Raw genomic sequence first — 21,318 nt, 5'->3', positions numbered from 1 at the left:
TTTTGATCATTATTGGCATCGTCTAAGACCGAAACGCCCAATGTGGGCTAAGAAGTTGGAAGATTACATCCACCAAAATATGGTAATAAACTCAGTGAGCAATAACTCCAAGTACTATCATCCACTACACACACAGTGATATATTTCTTTATGCGCATTCTTGACTGGAATTTGCTCAGTGAAAGCACTGTTAACTCAACATCTATTGAGTGTTTTAAGGCCAAAATATCGGCAAATGTGGGACATTTCCGTAACTCATATTAAGTTCATGCGCACTCCCCATTGATTAGAAGCCAAACTTGGTTACTTCAACGTATCATTCAGATTCCACACACGTCTACTGATAAACAACGTATGCGTCCACATTCCATGCTACTTTATGGTATGGCAGTTCTGCTAGGAAATGTTACAAAAAAGAATATATTAGCAAACTGGAAATGTTCAAGGAAAAAAACGCCTTCTCAATTGATTACCACATCTGGTGTAGTTTCACCGAGATGCAAAAAGGCGTAATATCGCTAAATAAGGCAGAATAATGTCGTTATCACGTTTAAGTGCTATGCAGATAAATGCGAACAGTTGTGACGCCTTTTTTGAATACAAATAAAGACGTTTACACCTGAAATCCATTGATAAACAGAGTGATAGAGGAAGTTAGAGACAGTCTCTATTGCTGAGAAAATACTTAGAACAGCATACACTTTAAAGCACACTCATACTAAAGTTAACTCGCTGAAAATGATCATACAGGCATCGATAGGTTTTAAAGTTTTAATAATCAGATCTGTAACACCATAGTTATTTCCCCGTTTGTTTAGGGGGTGGGGTCAAAATCCATATTTCGAGTTCGGAAAACAACATAGAAATATGTTTAAGCCATTTGAAACTTAAAATTATACATATATGCAATACATATACCGATTAAAGACTAATTCTGACCTTCATTTCTTAAATTATTCCAACTTTATATACTTGGTCAAAATGCCGTGTCAAACAGTGTGAAGGTAATAGAGCATTGGTTTCCGAAGCTATTTTAACCAAACACGCACATAATTGTGTTTGAAGAGCATATTGTTTCCCGGGTTCAGTAACACCAGAGATTAACTAATGATATCATTAAAGTATTCTGTTCCGTTTGGCAAACACTTCTCGTAGCCATCTAGATGGCTTTAGTTTATCATGACACTGCCATCTCATATGCCTTACTTTTACAATGTAACTGATACAACTGCAATTTTTGGTATGTGTTTCTCATAGACCGTTTTCAATAGAAAGTAAATACAAGTTGACATAGTCAGGGTGCAGGATCACGTGACTTTATGGGGTTCACAAATGGATATAAATGGATGTAAACACACCGGTAAGTGGTGTCTTTAAAAAAAGAAACTTTTAAAAACATTTGTTTGTGAAGAATTTGAACTATTGCACACATGACATTTTTTATGCTGCTTATAGCAATATGAAAAACATCGTTATTACTTTATTTAATAAGCCTGTGTTCTTGGCCAAAATTCCACGGTTATGCTGCACGCAACGTAAAAGTTTGGCACCTATTTCAGTCGTATTCAATAAGGTATTCTTAAATCTTAAGATATCGACACACACTGCAAGAAAACTCGTTTTTTATGCACTAAAGAATTTTGCAAACATATTTCAATAACTTGAGATATTTGCAAAAATAATGTTCTTAACGGGTTGTTTTCATTCTGTCCAGCCCGTGTGTAATCATATGTGAACCCCGTTGATTTTGCACCCTGATAGTGGCTTTGAACGTGACCCTGTGATTTACATTTCTGGAAATGTTTGTCAAAAGGAACACGCACACCGTACACAGTTTAGACAATGTTGTGCAAGGTCAGTACATATTGACTACGACATCAAGTCTGTACTCTGCATTTCTTAAGCCTTATTACGCCTTTCATGTGTTGTTATTACACCTTTATTTTGGATTATAATGCTTTTAAAACAAACGCGTTCATTGATAATTAACAAGGCGATGATAACAGTTAATCTAACAGATAAACTAGATATCGCGACCCCCGCTCGTACAAGGGAATAAGCATAATGCATCAGAAAGCAGTTACGTGGCATATTTCAATGTAACACTGGTGGTATTTATATATTAATTATACCTAATTATATTGTTCCACAAGTGCGGGTTCGTTAATGTTCAGGAAGATTTAAGACATGTAAACCTTTTATAAGGTTGTTTTATACTTTATTATAGTGCTACATATTAAATATTCTATATTCAATGTTGAATTCCAGATATGAAGACAACCTGAAATTAATAATAACACAAATTATAGTAAAATAACATACATAATAATATGATGGTCATCTAGTGGCTTTTATACAAAGTTGCATAGAAAACCATATGATCAATATAAAACATACATATCCGCTTTTATAAAACATTCATGACTTTAACAATATTTCAATATTCTTACCATTTATGGAATGGCTGCTTTACCCTCACACACTGATCTTACACACAGGATTCTCCGTGAAGATGTTAAGCTCTGCAAGTTAAATGCATGTGCTAATAAAGCATACAGAAATAGTGACTAAGATAGGAAAGAGAAATTCTGAGAAGTGCTGCCATTTTGCCAAGTCGCGGAAACACATTACAAATTAATATAAATGCACAATATATAAGATAATTACTTGTACAACACAAATCAAGAAAACTTGCCCAACAAATTCAATGTACAGGAAAGAAAATAGGCTAAAAACAACTATGCACACAAGGGAGACAACTTTTAAATTGCATTTGTGACTGGTTACATCAATATACATTATCATATCGAGTTAAACGTATTCATAGAAAATCAATGCAATAAAACTGTCACACAAAGATTGTATCGCAACAATAATACTGTATGTACTATGTAGATATATCGGGTTAGCATACATGTCGATATACACGAGATACAATAGCAAATAGTAATGCAACATAAATAAAAATAACCCGTGTGACCTACTAAATACTAAACTAAAACAGTTTATATGATATAAATTATTGTTGACAGGCTTAATTTTCATCCAATAAGTACAGTGACGCTTATAGAAATGTATTAATGAATACAGAACGTCTGTAATCATCGCATATCTTTTGAATTAGGAATCGAACATAGTTGTTTAATGTTTGATATAGTTATGTTGTATTAAGAAATGTCATAGCACAACACAGTTACACATATTTCTTCAAGTCCTTGTGTGATGTTAAAAGGAAGATATTCATTAAATGCATTGCGTACGTACATGAGTAAAGTTGATAGTACCTTTTACATCGCCTCATTATACTCCTTTATATGCTTCTTATTTTTTTATAACACATATAATTTAATTAAAACGCATGATAAATTGTATTGACTGCTTGGAAATTGCGTATACAATAATTGTTATTTACTATTTATTATAGTAAAAGTCCATCATTCGAAATACCTCATCAACATTGTAATACAAATAGATATATATCACAATCAAATGAGAACAAAAGTAAAGCACTTTTGACAATTAATACTAAATTACAATAATACATGTCTCAGGGCACAACAGTATCATTAACAAACAAAACTTTAATTGGTTAATGTCTGTTACTGTAAGTACAATTAATTTAAAAGCACATTTATTTACAAAATTCAAGATTTTATTAAATATGTATAAACGACTTTCAGATATAGATCTATTAAGATAAGATTCAGATAAAAATTGCTATTGTGTTTTCATTAATAAAGCATTTAAAAAAAGTTATTAATTGTATATTTACAACATCATAAACAACAAAAGAGCATGACATGGTCAAGTTTGCACTAAATTAGAAAGTTATGCACACCAACACAAAAGAAGCGAATTGTTTTCTTATGCCCAACATGTTGTTTGTTTTCACCAACCGTCCGACCATATAAAGTGGACGCAAACAAAGTACTTTTTGGACAACAGAGTCCATAGGCTCTAATTATTTTTCTTCGATTTTATCTTCCTTTTTGGACGGCCCAAACATTTTGGACAAAAATAACGCGCCCAACGCGGCTACACCAGCGACGGCAGCAGCTGTGAAGACATTGTCCACCTGAAGAGGACAATTAAAACTCACATAGAGTAGATATAATTGTGGCTTGAGTAGAAACTAAACCTGATGTATGAATTATAGTTATTTGTCTGAAGCCACATGGCTTTTAATCAAGCAAACTAAAGAAAATAAACATCATACTTAAAAAATAAAATCTTCAATTACGAAATCGTTTCAAAATATGTATTTCATCTTATTTGATCTTTTTGTGTTATGCCTTTCAAAGAAATATCGATCTTGAGATGAGGGAATATGTTAAGTAGTCTTTTGCTTGTGAAAACATACAAACGTTCGTTAAATAAATAAATAAATAAATAAATAAATATATATATATATATATAAATATATATGTATATATAATCAAATGTTGAATTTGAGAACGAAATGCAAACCACATTTATGTAAAATACAAATATCGAAAGGTCATGGGTTCGATCCCCACTTTGGGAGCGTTCTTCAGATTTCCACCAAAGTACTAGTTCTATTCACAGGAAAAAGAATTGAGAGCGTTTCAAATAAGCCTTAGGCTTTCTATGCAATCGAACTAAAATAAAAAGGTTTATACTAAACTAAACCACATTTAAATTATATCTAATGACCAACCTGTTTGCTTTTTGCTTTCCCGTATCTACAAAACTTTGCAAAATGTTCACAATTTCCCCACAGTAGGTTGTAACCGATCTCACCAATCATTTCCATGGCTTTTTCTATGACTTCTTCAGGAGACAATGGGCTGAACAAACATAAATAAAGATGCATTAAGTTAATGATACGGACGGATACATATGATAACTATGCATAATGTGAATCAACACATTTAACAGCATTGATAATTCCGTAATTACAATACGTTTCCGGACACACTCTTTTTTATTCCAGATAATTATATTTGTTAACTTTAAGATTTCGGACACGGATCGTTATATTTGATTTGTTTGGGTACAAATGCATGAAAACCTGCTATACGGTATAATATATTTAAGAGAGCTACACATTTCCATGCAAATAAAAAATATAAAATAGTTACGTGCTAGAACCGTCATGCGAGTTGTTTTTATAGGCTTTTGACTCGCCGGCAACCTCCCAGAAATCGTCGACACGGACGAAGGCCTTGTTGAATCGTTTGCCGCAAATAGTGAAGATGTTACCGGAGTTCAGGTTAGCGTTTAGGCCGTCATTTTCGTCGCCAGCCAGATGGACGACCTTGCAGTTTCCTGAAACAGTCCTCAATCTTATCTTCATAACCTACCATCAACGTGTATTATTACATATTAAAGAACAATAAAGGTTCATTTCAATTATAAATTTATTGATATATTATTTAAATATTTTCAAATATATGAATACACACAAACACTGCAGCTAAATGCGTGCGTTATCTTCTTTTCTTTTTTAAATTGTGTTAATATGCTAGAGTTTTGTGTTGTTGTTTGCATCTTTTAAAATGGATGGTTAAATGTTATTTAATTGTTGAATTAACAATAATTCTAATATCCATTTTGTTTAAGAATTACATATACTCCAAATATAAAACTAACACCGAATACATATTTAAAACATTATCGGCAAGTGAAGTAAATTATGCCAATCACATTCCCTTGACATGCTACTGTATTGCAATATGTGCAATGTTTATATGGCTATATACTGATTGTATTCGTCAGTAAAATTGTATGTCTGTCTTTCTGATATCATACTAACGCAAGAGTACATACATTGAATGAAAATCTTCATTCAAACTAAACCAAGCGATCAATTACTGTTTCTCATTTTAAATTTTAGCCAGTATCTACATGTATGATAAAACAAGAATTTCTCCTATTTTTGTGTTATATTTGACTTTACTTATGATAATCAATCATTCCCCATATGCAGCAACTGGAATAACATGCATTAGAGGAGTAAAACAAAATACATTTCTATGGTATCAACCTGAACGAATAAAAGACATTAAAGCGATTGAGACCTAAAGAGTTTTCAGCACAAAAGCGGCACTTGTTTTATAACAATACGGTTCACTAATGTTCTAACCTGAATATTGAACACGTGTACAGTAATATACATGTTTCAAGGCATTGCTCGGGCATAAAATTGATGTTGCAAATTATTGCAGCAGTCATTTCTTATTAGTTAATATGAGTATTCACAATGACTGACAATGGCAGGTACTGAATGGGATTAAGCGATGCGAATAAATGTATATTTCGCAATACCTCGATTACAAAACGTTTTAAAAAAATTCCTGCCCAAAAGACTTAAACCTTCATTGATTTTAAACAATTAAGTTCCGTGATGAACAAAAGGCAGTCATATATATAATTTGCAAGGTACATTTGCATTCCGTCGCATTGCTTAATATCTTTACTTATATCTGGTTTCATTCTATTTTGCGCATATTCATGCTGTACAATGTTATTATCCCCACGCTTTTCGGAGAAAACGTGGGGATTATGTGGTTATCTCCGCCGTCCGTCCTGGCCACTACTCCTCCTACACTATAAGCACTAGAGCTTTGAAACTTACACACATGGTAGCTATGAGCATTTGTGCGACGGTGATGGCGACGGAATTTTGATCTGACCCCTGGGTCAAAAGTTATGGGGGTTGGGGTGGGGCCGGGTCAGATATTTTCCTGCGCCCGCGACTCGAAAAAGGCTCATAACTACTGTGTCCCTTCAGACATTGCTTTCATATTTGGTATGCATGTGTATCTAGACAACACTTTTCTTTGCGCATACAATTTTTTACCCCTGTGACCTTTACCTTGAACTTGAGGTCAGCTTTCAGGTTTCGAAATCTGCGACCGCGATTCGAAAAAGGCTCATAACTACTGTGTCCCTTCAGATATTTCTTTCATATTTGGTATGCATGTGTATCTGGACAACACATTTCCATGCGCATAAAATTTTTGACCCCTGTGACCTTGACCTTGAACTTGAGGTCAGCGTTCAGGTTTCGAAATCTGCGACCGCGATTTGAAAAAGGCTCGTACCTACTGTGTCCCTTCAGATATTGCTTTCATATTTGGTACGCATGTGTTTCTGGACAACACCTTTTCATGCGCATGGAATTTTTGAACTTGGGGTCCGCGTTCAGGTTTCGAAATCTGCGACCGCGATTCAAAAAAATATCATAACTACTGTGTCCTTCAGATATTGCTTTCATATTTGGTATGCATGTATATCTGGACAATACCTTTCCATGCGCATACATTTTTTACGCCTGTGACCTTGATCTTGAACTTGAGGTCAACTTTCCGGTTTCCAAATCTGCGACCGCGATTCGAAAAAGGCTCATAACTACTGTGTCCCTTCAAATATTGCTTTCATATTTGGTATGCATATGTATCTGGACAAAACCTTTCCATGCGCATACAATCTTTGACCCCTTGACCTTGAACTTGAGTTCAGCGTTCAGGTTTCGAAATCTACGACCGCGATTCGACAAAGGCTCATACCCACTGTGTCCCTTCAGATACTGCTTTCATATTTGGTATGCATGAGTATCTAGACAACACATTTCCGTGCGCATGAAATTTTTGAACTTGTGGTCCGCTTTCAGGTTTCGAAATCTGCGACCGCAATTAAAAAAAAGTTCATAACGTCTGTGTCCCTTCAGACATGGCTTTCATATTTGGTATGCATGTGTATCTGGACAACACCTTTCCATGCGCATACAATTTTTTTACCCCTGTGGCCTTGAGGGTTGGGTTGGGGCCGGGTCAGAGATTTTCACTCATTTTTTTAGGTTATTTTACATTAACTTCTTCATTTTTACACCGATTTACTTCAAATTGATACTGATCACCTCTTATGACAATACGGTCAACCTCAACTATGCATGGCCCTATTACCAACTCTGGGTCAAACATGCGGCGTGGGGATACGCGTCGGCCTCTGCCACGCCATTTCTAGTTCAAATATGTAATTATTATTTCATACATTTAGACTGAGTTATTCCTTTATTTGACATAATGTTTCAATCACAGGTACTAGTTTTTATTACAAGAATATGCGATTTGTATCATAATATACCAGGCGCTGGTATACGTTGTCGATATCGACAATATTATGTCACATATTCCTCATATGCAACCATGTACAGATGTGAAACTGAAATGTTAAGAAGGCGTTTATTACTGCTTTATATATTTAAAGGGTCTTTTGAAAAGAAATATTTTTATTATAAAAATACTCGCTTCAAATTCGAGTAATTATTGTTAATGACCTGATGATGATGTACTTACGAGCGTTTTACTTTCATACGTATTAGATATCCAGCAACACGTACCTTTGTAGATGGCCCAGTGCGAATAATAGCCTCTTTTGAACTCAACCAAGTCCCCGGGTGTAAGTGAGGCTAAAACCGTCTCGTTGTGCACCGACACTTGCTGAGCCATATCACAACTAATATGTCACTCTGTCGAGTCAAATAGTTGGGCTCCAATTCAACAGTTTGGAAATAACGATAGAACGTGAATTTCCACTCAAACAGTTACACTAGCTGTGCTATTATTATTTATTACTCATGCTCACGAACGACACGTCTGCGCGATCTAAGTATTGATTTTATAAAAACTTCACACATTTACTCTTTTATTAAATATTTCGGCCAAAGGCCTTCTTCAGTAAACGATTATTATGACAACTTTACATAGCGTTTTCTTCTGTCGATCACAACGGAAGTAAATACAAAAGTACAAACAAATGACGTAACGTTACCCGACGTGAACGTGACGTTACGCGCCAATATTCGGAAGTCGCTACATATTATGTGTTATACGCTGTGTATATATTATTATAAAGATATTATACACATATACCCACATATACGCATATACACACATATATATACACATACACATACATAGATACATATACATATATACACATATATATATATAAACACACTTATACATATACTCACATACATATACACATACATACATACATACATACATACATACATACATACATACATACATACATACACACACATATATATATATATATATATATATATATATATATATATATACATTGATTTTATTTTTGATTTTATAATTCTTACGTTTGTGCGCAGGGTTTAATTGAAAAAGCAACAATATCCATTAACACACTGTGTCGATATTCTTCAGGTTCATCCCGTCCATAAATAACTGTCACGCAGATAAATAAACGCCGAACGTTGTTTTCAGTGTCATAATTAAATATACATGTTATATTTGTGAAGAAAAACGTAGTTATTTGAATACTGAGTTCCTTTTAAGTGTTTACTTCACCCTCACGATAAGATACTAGTTCACAAGCGACATACTTCAAGCTTAAAAAATGTGTAGATGTATATAGTACCGTTAAGCAGGACATTTATCATACCTATATATAGGTTAAAGCAATATACACGGAAACAAATAATCGATACTCAGTACGGAAGGCCGGTGTGCCATGTTTATCGCTAAATTTCAATTGCCGAATTAAATTGCTAATCCTCAACGTTTTTAACATGCTTAAAGTATACGTTAAACATCTATATGCGTTACATATGAATCCTACATACAACACCTTAAGTATAGTCAAACAGATTCTATTTTATTTGCATTCACATGCTGATGTTTGCTTATCGATTGAGGTTGAAATATATAGTCTGTGCGATATTATATTGAAAAAAAGAGAGAAATATAGCTGTCTTCGTAGAAATACATGTTATCAAGTAGTCTTTGAAACATACCACAGTATTGCTTATTATATAATTCCAAACAAATTTCCAACATCCATGAATAATATACTGTATATTTGAATGCACATTTCAACATTGATCAAACCTAGACTCTCTTGATTATTTCCACACACATGTATACGGAGGTAGCTATCGTTTTCGATATGCACCGACACAAAACATTTCTTAGCACTGAAGCCAGGTATGAAGAATACATACTATAACGTATTACACTCTAGATCAGCAGACAATTTATTCCATAAATCAGGAGTCCGGATATAGCCGACGTATCACAAATGAACGTATTATACAGTACAGTAGGTTATGTTTAAGGTTCATGTAGAGGCTTCATTTTGAAAAATGTGGGACCCCAAGCATTGAACTAAAATTTGACTAAAGGAAGAGTGCCACATTGAAAATGTATACATATATGCTTTAAAGGATGTTTTTCCTTCAAACTGCTAACAATTTTGTACATCAACGTATCATACCATCCACAAAATCAATCAAAATACAAAGCGATTTTAACACTAAAATATACATTATTTTCAAAAATCTGAATCATGTTTATTCCACGTATTTCGGCGGAAAATTATATAACTAGTGAATAATATCGACATTGACGAGGGCAAGTTACGCTTGAATAGTAAAAAAAGTTTACATATCTAGAAATATCAAAACTCGAACACATGTCATTTCATCACCATGGGGGCAGCCATTTGTAAATTCATAACATAGAAAGAAACATGCTAAAAACTAACTCATCGCCTAATTGACATTCCAAACGGTTGACGATGACAAATGCATTGGATTGTAATCTTTCCGTTGATGTTTGCAAACTGCACGATCAGACCTCATAAACACTCAAAAGAATAACTATGTAAGAAGCATTTCACCAATGTTTACAATTGTTGTCGAATCACCATACTTATATTATTGCGCATAAAATAGTACGCTTACAGACTGACAGAAAGATCGATACGTAACTCCGTTAAATTCATCACGGTATACTATTCTATTGATAATATATAATAACACATCGCTTTAACAATCTAAAAGGAGAAATAATTCTTTTAAACAAAGTTTTTAATAACGAAAGTGAAAACAACGGAAGTTAGATGGATATTCTGTGAGATGCACTTCGGCTCCAGAAAAAACAATACAAATAAACTAAAAAAGACGTGTGGGGGGACAATTTTCAGCTGGAAAATATTTGAAATAGGGTAAGTGATGATATCTCTACGTGGTCATTTCTGTTATTGAGTGCGATCTCTTGCTGATTAATGTTAATAGTTGTTTTACTAGTTGCGAACCAACTGTCAAAATATGTTTGTGTTTTCTCAGGTATGTGTATACACATACCCGGTTTTCTCACTACTGCACGTGGTTTCGACCGATTTGTTTTGCACGTTTTTCTACGGAGCACAGCGAGGGCCACGCTTTCAAAATGGGTAGAAGTAATCGAAATATAAAATCAATCGGTTTGCCAATTTCTTTATAATTCTTTACAATTTTATATGTCGTCTGCAATTTATTTCAATTTTAGATGGTTTAAATTTGCAATTTGGTTGAGAGGTAAATAACAAAATTGTTAAGCCTTTGAAGAAGAATTGTGACTCTTACTATCCACCATACCTGGATTTTTAAAAAGTAGTTACGTTTTAGTTATTTTTAGAACTTTGTTTAGGAAATTTATCCAAAATAGGCAGTTGAATAAAAACTCATTTGTTGTTTTATGACAATAATTTTCTGTGAAATGTTGCTAACTTGACCTTGTATATGTATATAGCTTTGTATTTATTCAACTTAAGGTAGTGCATATCCTTCCTAACTTTAGATTGAGATTTTGTAAATTAGTGTAAAAATGTATTGGTTTTAAACCAAAATATGAATAAAGCACACAAATATTGAATGTCAAAAATGTGTTTATGTTATTCTATCCGTCTTTAGCTTTAAAATGATATATAGTTTGACCATATTGTACCACATTGAATGAAGAAAAACCAAAGCGAATTTTTAATGAATTTTATCCCCCCCATGAACCTTAACTAAGCTATGTAATTGTGTAACATTTTGGCCATCAGTAGGTCATATAACCCCAAACCGGAACTCCTGTTTTAGGGTTACATTGCAGTCAGTTTGATACTTAGCACACATTGTTCAGTGCATGCTGCATAGGATTTGTAAAATACATTGCAAATGGAATGTTTTGGTATCAATATGAAGGTATATTTGTAAACAATAAGAAAAAAGCCAGTTTTGTGCTCTACTTTTTCTGTTGATGGTTCCCGACTTTGAAAGTAGGTCATACTATTTGAGCCCAAAATGGTCGCCTCCGCATCTGTCAAAACTGGTGTGCCTATTCTAAGGTAATTTTTTTGAGTTACAACACATAGAATTTGATGACATGCATTTTTTCAAAACATTATGCAGTCTTTCGGAAATACCGTCGGTCCTCGGATTTTTCCGATAATAATTTGGAAAATCCGGAAATGATCCTAATATTGCCGGACCTCGTGTCCGGTAATAAAATTATGGCGAAATTTGGAATTCCATAAGCTATTTCAAGAAAAGTTTCAAGGCAAAAGTGGGAATTTACCGAGTTATTTATGAATACACATTTTTTCATTGGTTACATTTCTCGAATGACGTACGTGAATATACGGTATCCGAAGATTTTTGCTGCGTCGGCAATGCAAATTACACACTACGTCATCACTATATGAGTAGATTCGCTAAGGAAGAGAATCGATACCATATACTTTTGGTTCCCGTTATATCCGATTAATTCGTAAGCAAGCAGGGCATTAACACAGGTCATTGTGATCTTCCCGCGATCTGTCAACACCTACACAGGAGTTTGAAGCGATCTGACAATATCTACACAGGAGTTCGAAGGAAAACAGAGTATCCAGATATATAACTGGTGATTTTGTTTTCGTTTTATTTTTTAATATCTTAAAACGTTTTAATTAAAACTTGGTGAAGGAGCCAAACCAAACTTTCATGATGATCAAACTCAGCACTGCAGATGTTACAGCTTTTGACCCTTCAGCAGCTGTAGACAAATGGCTGTTAAGATTCAATAGTTTTATGTAAAATTAAATATTTAATAAGGTTTTTACGTAACAAACTCACACCTACATACAGGACCAACAAAGCTTTCTACCATAATTAAAAAAAATCATCCAAATAATTAACGCAAACGCATTTGGATTGACTTTAAGACTAGTATAGTATTATAAGGTATGCTAGCTTACAACAGCCTAGCAAAAAGATTAAGCATTGTATGCTCATGATACAGGGAGATGGTCTTCGGCAACTTAATTATTAGCGCCCACCCAAGGCTATGACTGATGGGTATCCAACGAAAGAAGATTAGTCAGAGGATGCTTCTTCAGTAGAGGATCCAGATATCCAGGATGAAGAGACAAATCCTAAAGAAATCTTGGCAATTCTGAATGATTAAATGCATGATTTGTGTATTAATCTGATAATATTAAAATATTGTTAAAAATGTCATCTTTGTCTTTCATCGTCATTATTTACTTTTTGGGCCTGAAATAATCAGTCTGGGCCGGAAATGGCTGCATGATTATAGGACCTCATGACTCGCAATAAATTATAATTTTGGGAAGGACTGATTATGCATTTATCTTTCCGATGATATATAATGATATAGTGCTGAAACGCTTGGTCATGGTAAAAATTGATATCGAACTTCAACTATTTTATATGTAATATAGAAGGAAATTAATTGCGCATGCGTAACCTTTAAGCACATCCGAACAAGTTAGTCGTCTGCCAGAATTTCGACAATTGACCATCAATCAAAGTACTGAAAGTACTGGTTTCACGATGCTTTTGAAGAGGATGGATATATAGAGGATATTTGTTGAATTTGGTGGCATATCGATTTTCCCAGAAAAAATGCGAAAAATATCGATATTTTCACTGTTATTTTTCACTGTTTAAAAAAGTGAAATACCAGTTTATTTCACTGATATTTCTGTATGAATCACCGGAAAGCATAACATAAATAAGCATCCATTTAAGTTCATCTACATCACCGCAATTGTGTAATTTTTATTGCTTGTCATTTATCCGCAGGTCAATAGTTAATGGTTGTGGTGCAATCGTTTTTTTTCGTTCTTGGACACTGCATCCCTTCAATGCAGGGTTGGCACAAATCGACCGCCCCCGGTTTTAACCGGCGGTTTTTACCGGTTAAAACCGCCCCGGTCAATACTCCCGAAGTGGTCATTACTGGTCAATACTGGTCGATTGAACTTTACCCCCAATTTTAATTTACATTCCATGCCTAATTAAACAATATTGATAATATAAATTAAACAGACATGTTGCCAATAATGTCTTAAGCTATTAATACCCACTGTTTTATACCTGTTCATGCAATTTGTAGGCCAATCTCTCAAAGTTTTGCAAATAAGTCAAAGTTGGTCAATTGGATTTTTCTGGTTGATTGAACTTTTTTTCAATTCTAATGAATTATGATGCTCAGATAATTCTGTGCTTGATTCAACAAGAACCTGTAAATTACTGTGTATGCGTTGTTCCTCATATCCCACTGTCCCCACAGTTTTCTAACAGTCTTCTCACCTGTACAGGTTGGGCACCCAAAACTGATAATATGGCCTTAAATGGCACCTTTTTGACACAATCCTTACTTGTCATGTATTCTTGCATTGATTTCTTTAAATACTTTTTAAACAAAATAGTGTAAAAAACTTTTTTTTATTGATATTAGAATATAAAAACATAATAAGAAATAATTATTAAAAGAAAAAAATAATTGAAAAGAAGAGTAGACCCACAATTGGAAAACATTATTTGTTGGCAAAATCAAGAACTTTGTTTATTCATTTGAATACCAATTGAACTTTTTAATATGAAAGGGAAAAAACCTCTTAATACAGAAAGGAAACAAGTTAGAAGTAACTATTAAATTAATAGCAAGTACAATGTAATCTTCTTTTGTGTGAGTGATATGAAATAGCCTAAGGGCGGATTTGCTTAATTGTCAATGTCAGAGACATAACACTGCATGCATTTTATTACCAACTAAGAGGCCAGATTTATAACCCTAGAATACACAAGAGTTCTGTTTGTCCATCTGCTTATCAAATAGATATATCAATAGATAAGTGAAATGCTATGGTACCTACAATAGTAATAATACTTTAGTAACAGATGTGATACACTGAGATAAAGATATTGCCTTAGTCCTTATGTATTTGAGGCTGTTTCCATAAATAATAAAGAAGTAACTTTTTACAGCTTTAAAGATTTTTTTACAAAAAATAACTCAGAAAAAAGTTTATCAATTACAGAATAAATATTGATTTAACATAAAATGGCTCCTTTGTAATGTTAAAATGCTACAATTTTCAATCGACCAGTAAAGACCAGTAATGACCAGTATTGACCGGTTTTAACCGGGTATTGCCGCCGGCCCGGTCAATACTCAATTGACCGGTCAATATGCCAACCCTGCTTCAATGAAATTTATTTACCTAAATATCTCATATTTGAACTTAAAATTCTTTTGGGAGAAATGGTCCAGACAACTGGATAAAACAGCAACAATATGCTAACCCATTATTTTTCGAGGAACATAATTGAGAATTCCTGTGCTAGCCCCCAATCACAGTATGTTGGGGTATAATAATAATCAAACTTTGTTTTTCTTCTCAAAAGATTGTCGTAGATTACAAGTTGATGAATATATCATCCAAGACTACAAGTTTTAGAAAGCCATTTTTTCATTTATTTTTAGTGATAAACAACGTTTTGTAACAATCTATACTATACATAGATAGCTTTAACAGCACAATGTGGCTCACCTGAAACTGATTGTTTCCTAGTGGTGTTAACTAATTTTTCATGAAGATCTAGAAAAAAGGCATTGTGAGTATGAACAAACTATTTGCGTCTATCCGATTTAGTTGAGTCTTGTTACCGAGATTCTACTTTTATTTATTTGAACATTCTGAACAACTGCCATGAAGATCAGGTAAAAAATGTAAGTTTTAACATTTAATGATTTTAGTTATTGATCAAATGCTTGGAAGCACATGACCCACTTTGGAACGTGACCTGTTAATCACTGAGACTAGACCTTGTGACCTAAATGTTAAATATGCTATTTTCATGCTTGACTTTGAAATCATTTAAAATAATGTTCTAACCAATTTACAAGTGGATCAGAGAGAGAATGTGACCACTAAAGAATTAACAGACCTTTTCTTATATTTGACCTAGTTCCCTAATTTTTGATAGAATATGTAACCAAAAATGACATAGAGGTGACTAGTTTCATAAGAATCTGGCAAAGAGGTGACACTCAAATTTAAACATTGTAAAATGATATCTTATGTGTTCACAATAAACTTTGGATAAAAAACAACAAAGAGTGAAAACAAAAGCTCACCTTGTCACATCATAACAAGTGAGCAAAATAACCAAAACTATGACATCATATAATTGCTCAGTTACTTCCAATAACAATAAAATGTTACTTTTGAAACTAATACAATACCTTCCCTTTCTTAGTACAGGCTGTTCTAAAACAAGATAGCCCTGTATCGCTCACCCAAAACTCCTTATATAGTGTCAAAAACTTGTGTATGATTTGACTAAGTTGTAACATAGCTTTAGCCTGCCAGGACCAACTTGCAAATTTAGCTTTTGATTTGATTAAGATGGACATTGTAAGCAATTTTCATGAAAATCAGGAAGATAATGTGACCTGTAGAAAGGTAAAGGAAGTTTTCTATATTTTGACCTAATGACCTAGTTTTAGACAAACTACCAACTTTCAAACTGAAACTTTATTTCATCGAGATAACATTCAATTCTGTCCAATTTTCATGAAGATCTGGAAGAAAATGTGACCTCTGGAGTGTTCACTAACCTTTTCTGTGATTTGGTTTGTTGACATAGTTTGGACCACATATGATCTACTTTCAAACTTAACCTAGAATTGACAGAGATGAACATTTACCAACATAAGACAAACAAGGGCTGTTTGTAAAACATGCATGCCCCCCATATGGGCTGTCAGTTGTAGTGGTAGCCATTGTGTGAATCCATTTTTGGTAACTGTGACCTTGACATTTGACCTAGTGACCTGAAAATCAATAGGGATTATCTGCCAGTCATGATCAATTTATCTATGAAGTTTCATGATCCTAGACCTTGCTTTTCTTGATTTATCATCAGGAAACCTTTTTACTGTTATGAGTCACTGTGACCTTGACCTATGACCAAGTGATATGAAAATCAATAAGGGTTATAAACCAGTCATGATCAATGTACCTATAAAGTTTAATGGTCCTAGGCGTAAGCATTTTTGAGATATCATCTGGATACTATTTTACTGCTTTGAGTCACTTTGACCTTGACTTTTGACCTAGTGACCTAAACATCAATAGGGGTAATCTGCAAGTCATGATCAATGTACCTATGAAGTTTCATGATCCTAGACGTAAGCATTCTTGAGTTATCATTCGGAAATCATTAAACTGTTTTGACTCACTGTGACCTTGACCTTTGATCTAATGACCTGAACATCAATAGGGGTCATCTGCGAATCATAATCAATGTACCTATGAAGTTTCATGATCCTAGGCGTAAGCTTTCTTGTGTTATCATCCGGAAACCATTTTACTGAGTCAAGTCACCGTGACCTTGACCTTTGACCTAGTGACCTGAAAGTCATTAGGGGTCATCTGCGAGTCATGATCAATGTACCTAAGAAGTTTCATGATCATAGGCGTAAGCATTCTGGACTTATCATTTGGAAACCATTTTTCAAAGTTGAGTCACTGTGACCTTGACCTTTGACCTAGTGACCTGAAAATCATTAGGGGTCATCTGCGAGTCATGATCAATGTACCTATATAGTTTCATGATCCTAGGCATAAACGTTCTTGAGTTATCATCCTAGAACCATTTAACTATTTCGGGTCACCGTGACCTTGACCTTTGACTTAGTGACCTGAAATTAAATAGGGATCATCTGCGAGTCATGATTAATGTATTTATGAAGTTTCATGATCCTAGGCATAAGCGTTCTTGAGTTATCATCCGGAAACCATTTAACTATTTCGGGTCACCGTGACCTTGACTTTTGACCTAGTGACCTCAAAAGAGGTCATATAAGAGTCATGATCAATGTATCTATGAAATGTCATGATCCTAGGCATAAGCGTTCTTGAGTTATCATCCGGAAACCATTTTACTATTTCGGGTCACCGTGAACTTGACCTTTGACCTAGTGACCTGAAAATCAATAGGGTTCATCTGCGAGTCATGATCAATGAACCTATGAAGTTTCATGATCCTAGGCATAAGCGTTCTTTAGTTATCATCCGGAAACCATTTTACTATTTCGGGTCACTGTGACCTTGACCTTGACCTAGTGACCTCAAAATCAATAGTGGTCATCTGCGAGTCATGATCAATGTACACATGAAGTTTCATGATCCTAGGCATAAGTGTTCTTGAGTTTTTATCAGGAAACCATTTTACTATTTCAGGTCACCGTGACCTTGACCTTTGATATAGTGACCTGAAAATCAATAGTTGTCAACTGCGAATCATGATCAATCTACCTATCAAGTTTCATAATCCTAGGCATAAGCGTTCTTGAGTTATCATCCGGAAACCATTTTACTATTTCGGGTCACTGTGACCTTGATCTTTGACCTAGTGACCTGAAAATAAATAGGGGTCATCTTCGAGTCATGATCAATGTACCTATGAAGTTTCATGATCCTTGGCATTAGCGTTCTTGAGTTTTCATCCGGAAACCATTTTACTATTTCTTTTTTTTTGTTAAACGTCGTCAATTATTAATTGTATATAGATTTCTCTATAGTTTGAAAAACATTTAGGCAAATATTTCTCATGTAAGATAAAATGTAAATAATTAATAAAATATTCCCTTTTAATCAGTATGTTGGTTTATCGGTCAATAACAATATCACTTTGAACATTAAATTATTTAAAAGTTATAACAAACATTAAATGTTCTCCGAACAAATGACTCATAACAGATTGATAGGAAGATATGAACAAATCAAGGTTGCTATGTTGCCCGCCTAGAATGGTCCTGTTAGTATGGAAGTACTTGATATATAAATTTATTAGCCTGTCGGTGTTGTAAAGACATAAAATATTTTATGAATGTCTCAAAGTGAGGAATTATTTTGCATTTAGTAAAAGAAAGGCAGCATAAAACCCTTAAGTGGCTGACAAGAACGTGTGGCTAAATACAACTAAAAAGAGGCATTATGATTCTTGAAAATAAAAGTAAACATCATTATATATGAATTTTCTGATCAAAAGTGTTATTTTTAGTGAATAGGGGAAATACATTTTCAATAATAAACAATATATTATAAATGTTTTGGCGAAGTGCATCATAGTATTATCATAGTACAGTGTTAGTCTAAAAATCCCGTAACATTTTTTTAATTTCATAACACCTTGTTGCAAAAAAAAAATCATGAAAAATAGAATTTTCAGAGTAAGCTATTAAAATAAAATAAACAAGGGATGTTTGTAAAACATGCATGCCCCCCATATGGGCTCTTCGTTGTAGTGACAGCCATTGTGTGAATATGTTTTTTGTCAATGTGACCTTGACCTTTGACCTAGTGACCTGAAAATCAATAGGGGTCATCTGCGAGTCATGGTCAATGTACCTATGCATTTTCATGATCCTAGGCCGAAGCGTTCTTGAGTTATCATCCGGAAAACCACCTGGTGGACGGAGCGACAGACCGACAGACCGACCGACATGTGCAAAGCAGTAAACCCCCTCTTCTTCGAAGGGGGGGGGGCATAAAAATGCTTTATATGACCTTAGATATTATTTTTGCAATCATTTTTCATCAATTACAAATGTTTAAAAAAATTATTGTTTCATGCTACTCATGGTACCAGTTTTTTGTCAGAAAATTAATCACATTTTTAAAAAATGCATTACCCCTTGTTGCAAAAAAAATCATGAAAAATATAATTTTCAAAGATATCCTTTAAAACAAAAAGAAAATGCCTTCTTAAACCTTAAATATTATTCCTTCAAGCATTTTACATCAATAATTTATGTTTGAAAAATCATTGGTTCATGCTAAATACTGTTTGATATACTATAAATAATGTAACTACACATCCAAGTAGTGAGTCCATCAAACTATTGCAACCGAAACACCTGGTGTGCCAAGGCACCAGCCGAAGTCAAATGCCTTCTGACTTAGTGCATTTTACTATTTATATTTGTATGTGTTTGAAAAAATGTATAATCTTTAATGACATCTTCTGACCATGCATGTCCTAGATTTCAAAATCCAGGCCCTGGTCTGACACATTGGTAACATTAACGTTAAACTGTTACCAGGCTTCTGAATTTAATTAGCCAGGTCACAGGAAAAGGGCAGTCTAATCAGTATCCAATTAAACTATTTGTCATTTTCAGAAAACCGCTCTTTAGCAAACACCTTTCAAGCAACTGCAGGCTGAACTGGATCTTATTTGGCCACAATCGCCTCAATGTCTCTTTAACTGGGATATGGTTCATTTAACTTTAAAGGGATCTTTTCACGTTTTGGTAAATTGACAAAAATTGAAAAAAGTTGTATCGGATTTGCAAATTTTCGTTTTAGTTATGTTATTTTTAGGAAACAGTATTACTGAACATTTACCATGGTCTAATATAGCCATTATATGCATCTTTTAACGATTTAAAAATTATAAAGCGTTGCAACGCGAAACGATTGAATAATTTGGAGAGTTATGGTGTTGTTGTTTAATTGTGTGAAACTACGAAGATTGCTTATACTAGGTATAAAATACGTCAACCATTTATACTTGGCAGAATAGTCGAGCAGGCTAATGCGTTTTTACTCCAGGACTAAGGGGGTCACTGGTTCGAGCCCTGCTGCGGACTTCTTTTTTTTAAAGAATTTTATTCTGGATTTTTAACTGGAGCTTTTAATATCCAATGTTTACATTTATCAATATAAAGCATTTAATGACTTACTTCAAAACATGTCAAAATCTGTGAAAAGGCCCCTTTTAACATAATATCTACTCCTATAAATATGAGGTCAATATACATGGACTTAACGGTAAATTACGTCTAATTATTTGGACTGTAATAACATCAACTACTTAAATAGAAAGAAGAAAGAATTCGTACTTACCAGTAATTTGAGTAAAGAGTTTGTATTCAATGTTGTATTTCAGGACAGCTTGGTATTATGCAAATCCCATATGACGTGTTGATATCGGGTATCATAGCCATTCAATAAGTCGCAAAATGCTTAAAAAAAATTATAAAGCAAAATGTGACTTAAATTGATAACTAAAAATACCAGTATCATCAGTATGCCAGTTTTGCCTTGTCAAACTGTCGAGATCCAGAAAGTGCTTCATTCACATTGAATATATCCTTCGAATTTCATTATTTGTTGCATTACTAAATAGCGAAACAAGCCGAT

At 34.0% G+C, this 21,318-nt stretch overlaps 1 protein-coding gene across 1 annotated transcript; it reads right to left on the bottom strand.

Annotated features, from left to right (window-relative positions):
* Nucleotides 1-2,747: 2,747 nt before the first annotated feature.
* Nucleotides 2,748-8,759, bottom strand: LOC127867741 (phospholipase A and acyltransferase 3-like). Its single transcript, XM_052409103.1, has 4 exons — nucleotides 8,366-8,759; nucleotides 5,103-5,289; nucleotides 4,679-4,808; nucleotides 2,748-4,075 (listed from the first exon to the last, which is right to left on the bottom strand). The coding sequence occupies exons 1-4, from the start codon at nucleotides 8,472-8,474 to the stop codon at nucleotides 3,962-3,964; spliced, it is 540 nt and encodes a 179-aa protein (XP_052265063.1). The 5' UTR covers nucleotides 8,475-8,759; the 3' UTR covers nucleotides 2,748-3,961.
* Between the last annotated feature and the right edge of the window lie 12,559 nt (nucleotides 8,760-21,318).

The sequence above is a fragment of the Dreissena polymorpha genome, chromosome 2 (assembly GCF_020536995.1).
Source record: "Dreissena polymorpha isolate Duluth1 chromosome 2, UMN_Dpol_1.0, whole genome shotgun sequence".
In the NCBI taxonomy this organism is placed as follows: Eukaryota; Metazoa; Mollusca; class Bivalvia; order Myida; family Dreissenidae; genus Dreissena; species Dreissena polymorpha.
This window is presented reverse-complemented; position numbering and strand designations above follow the sequence as displayed.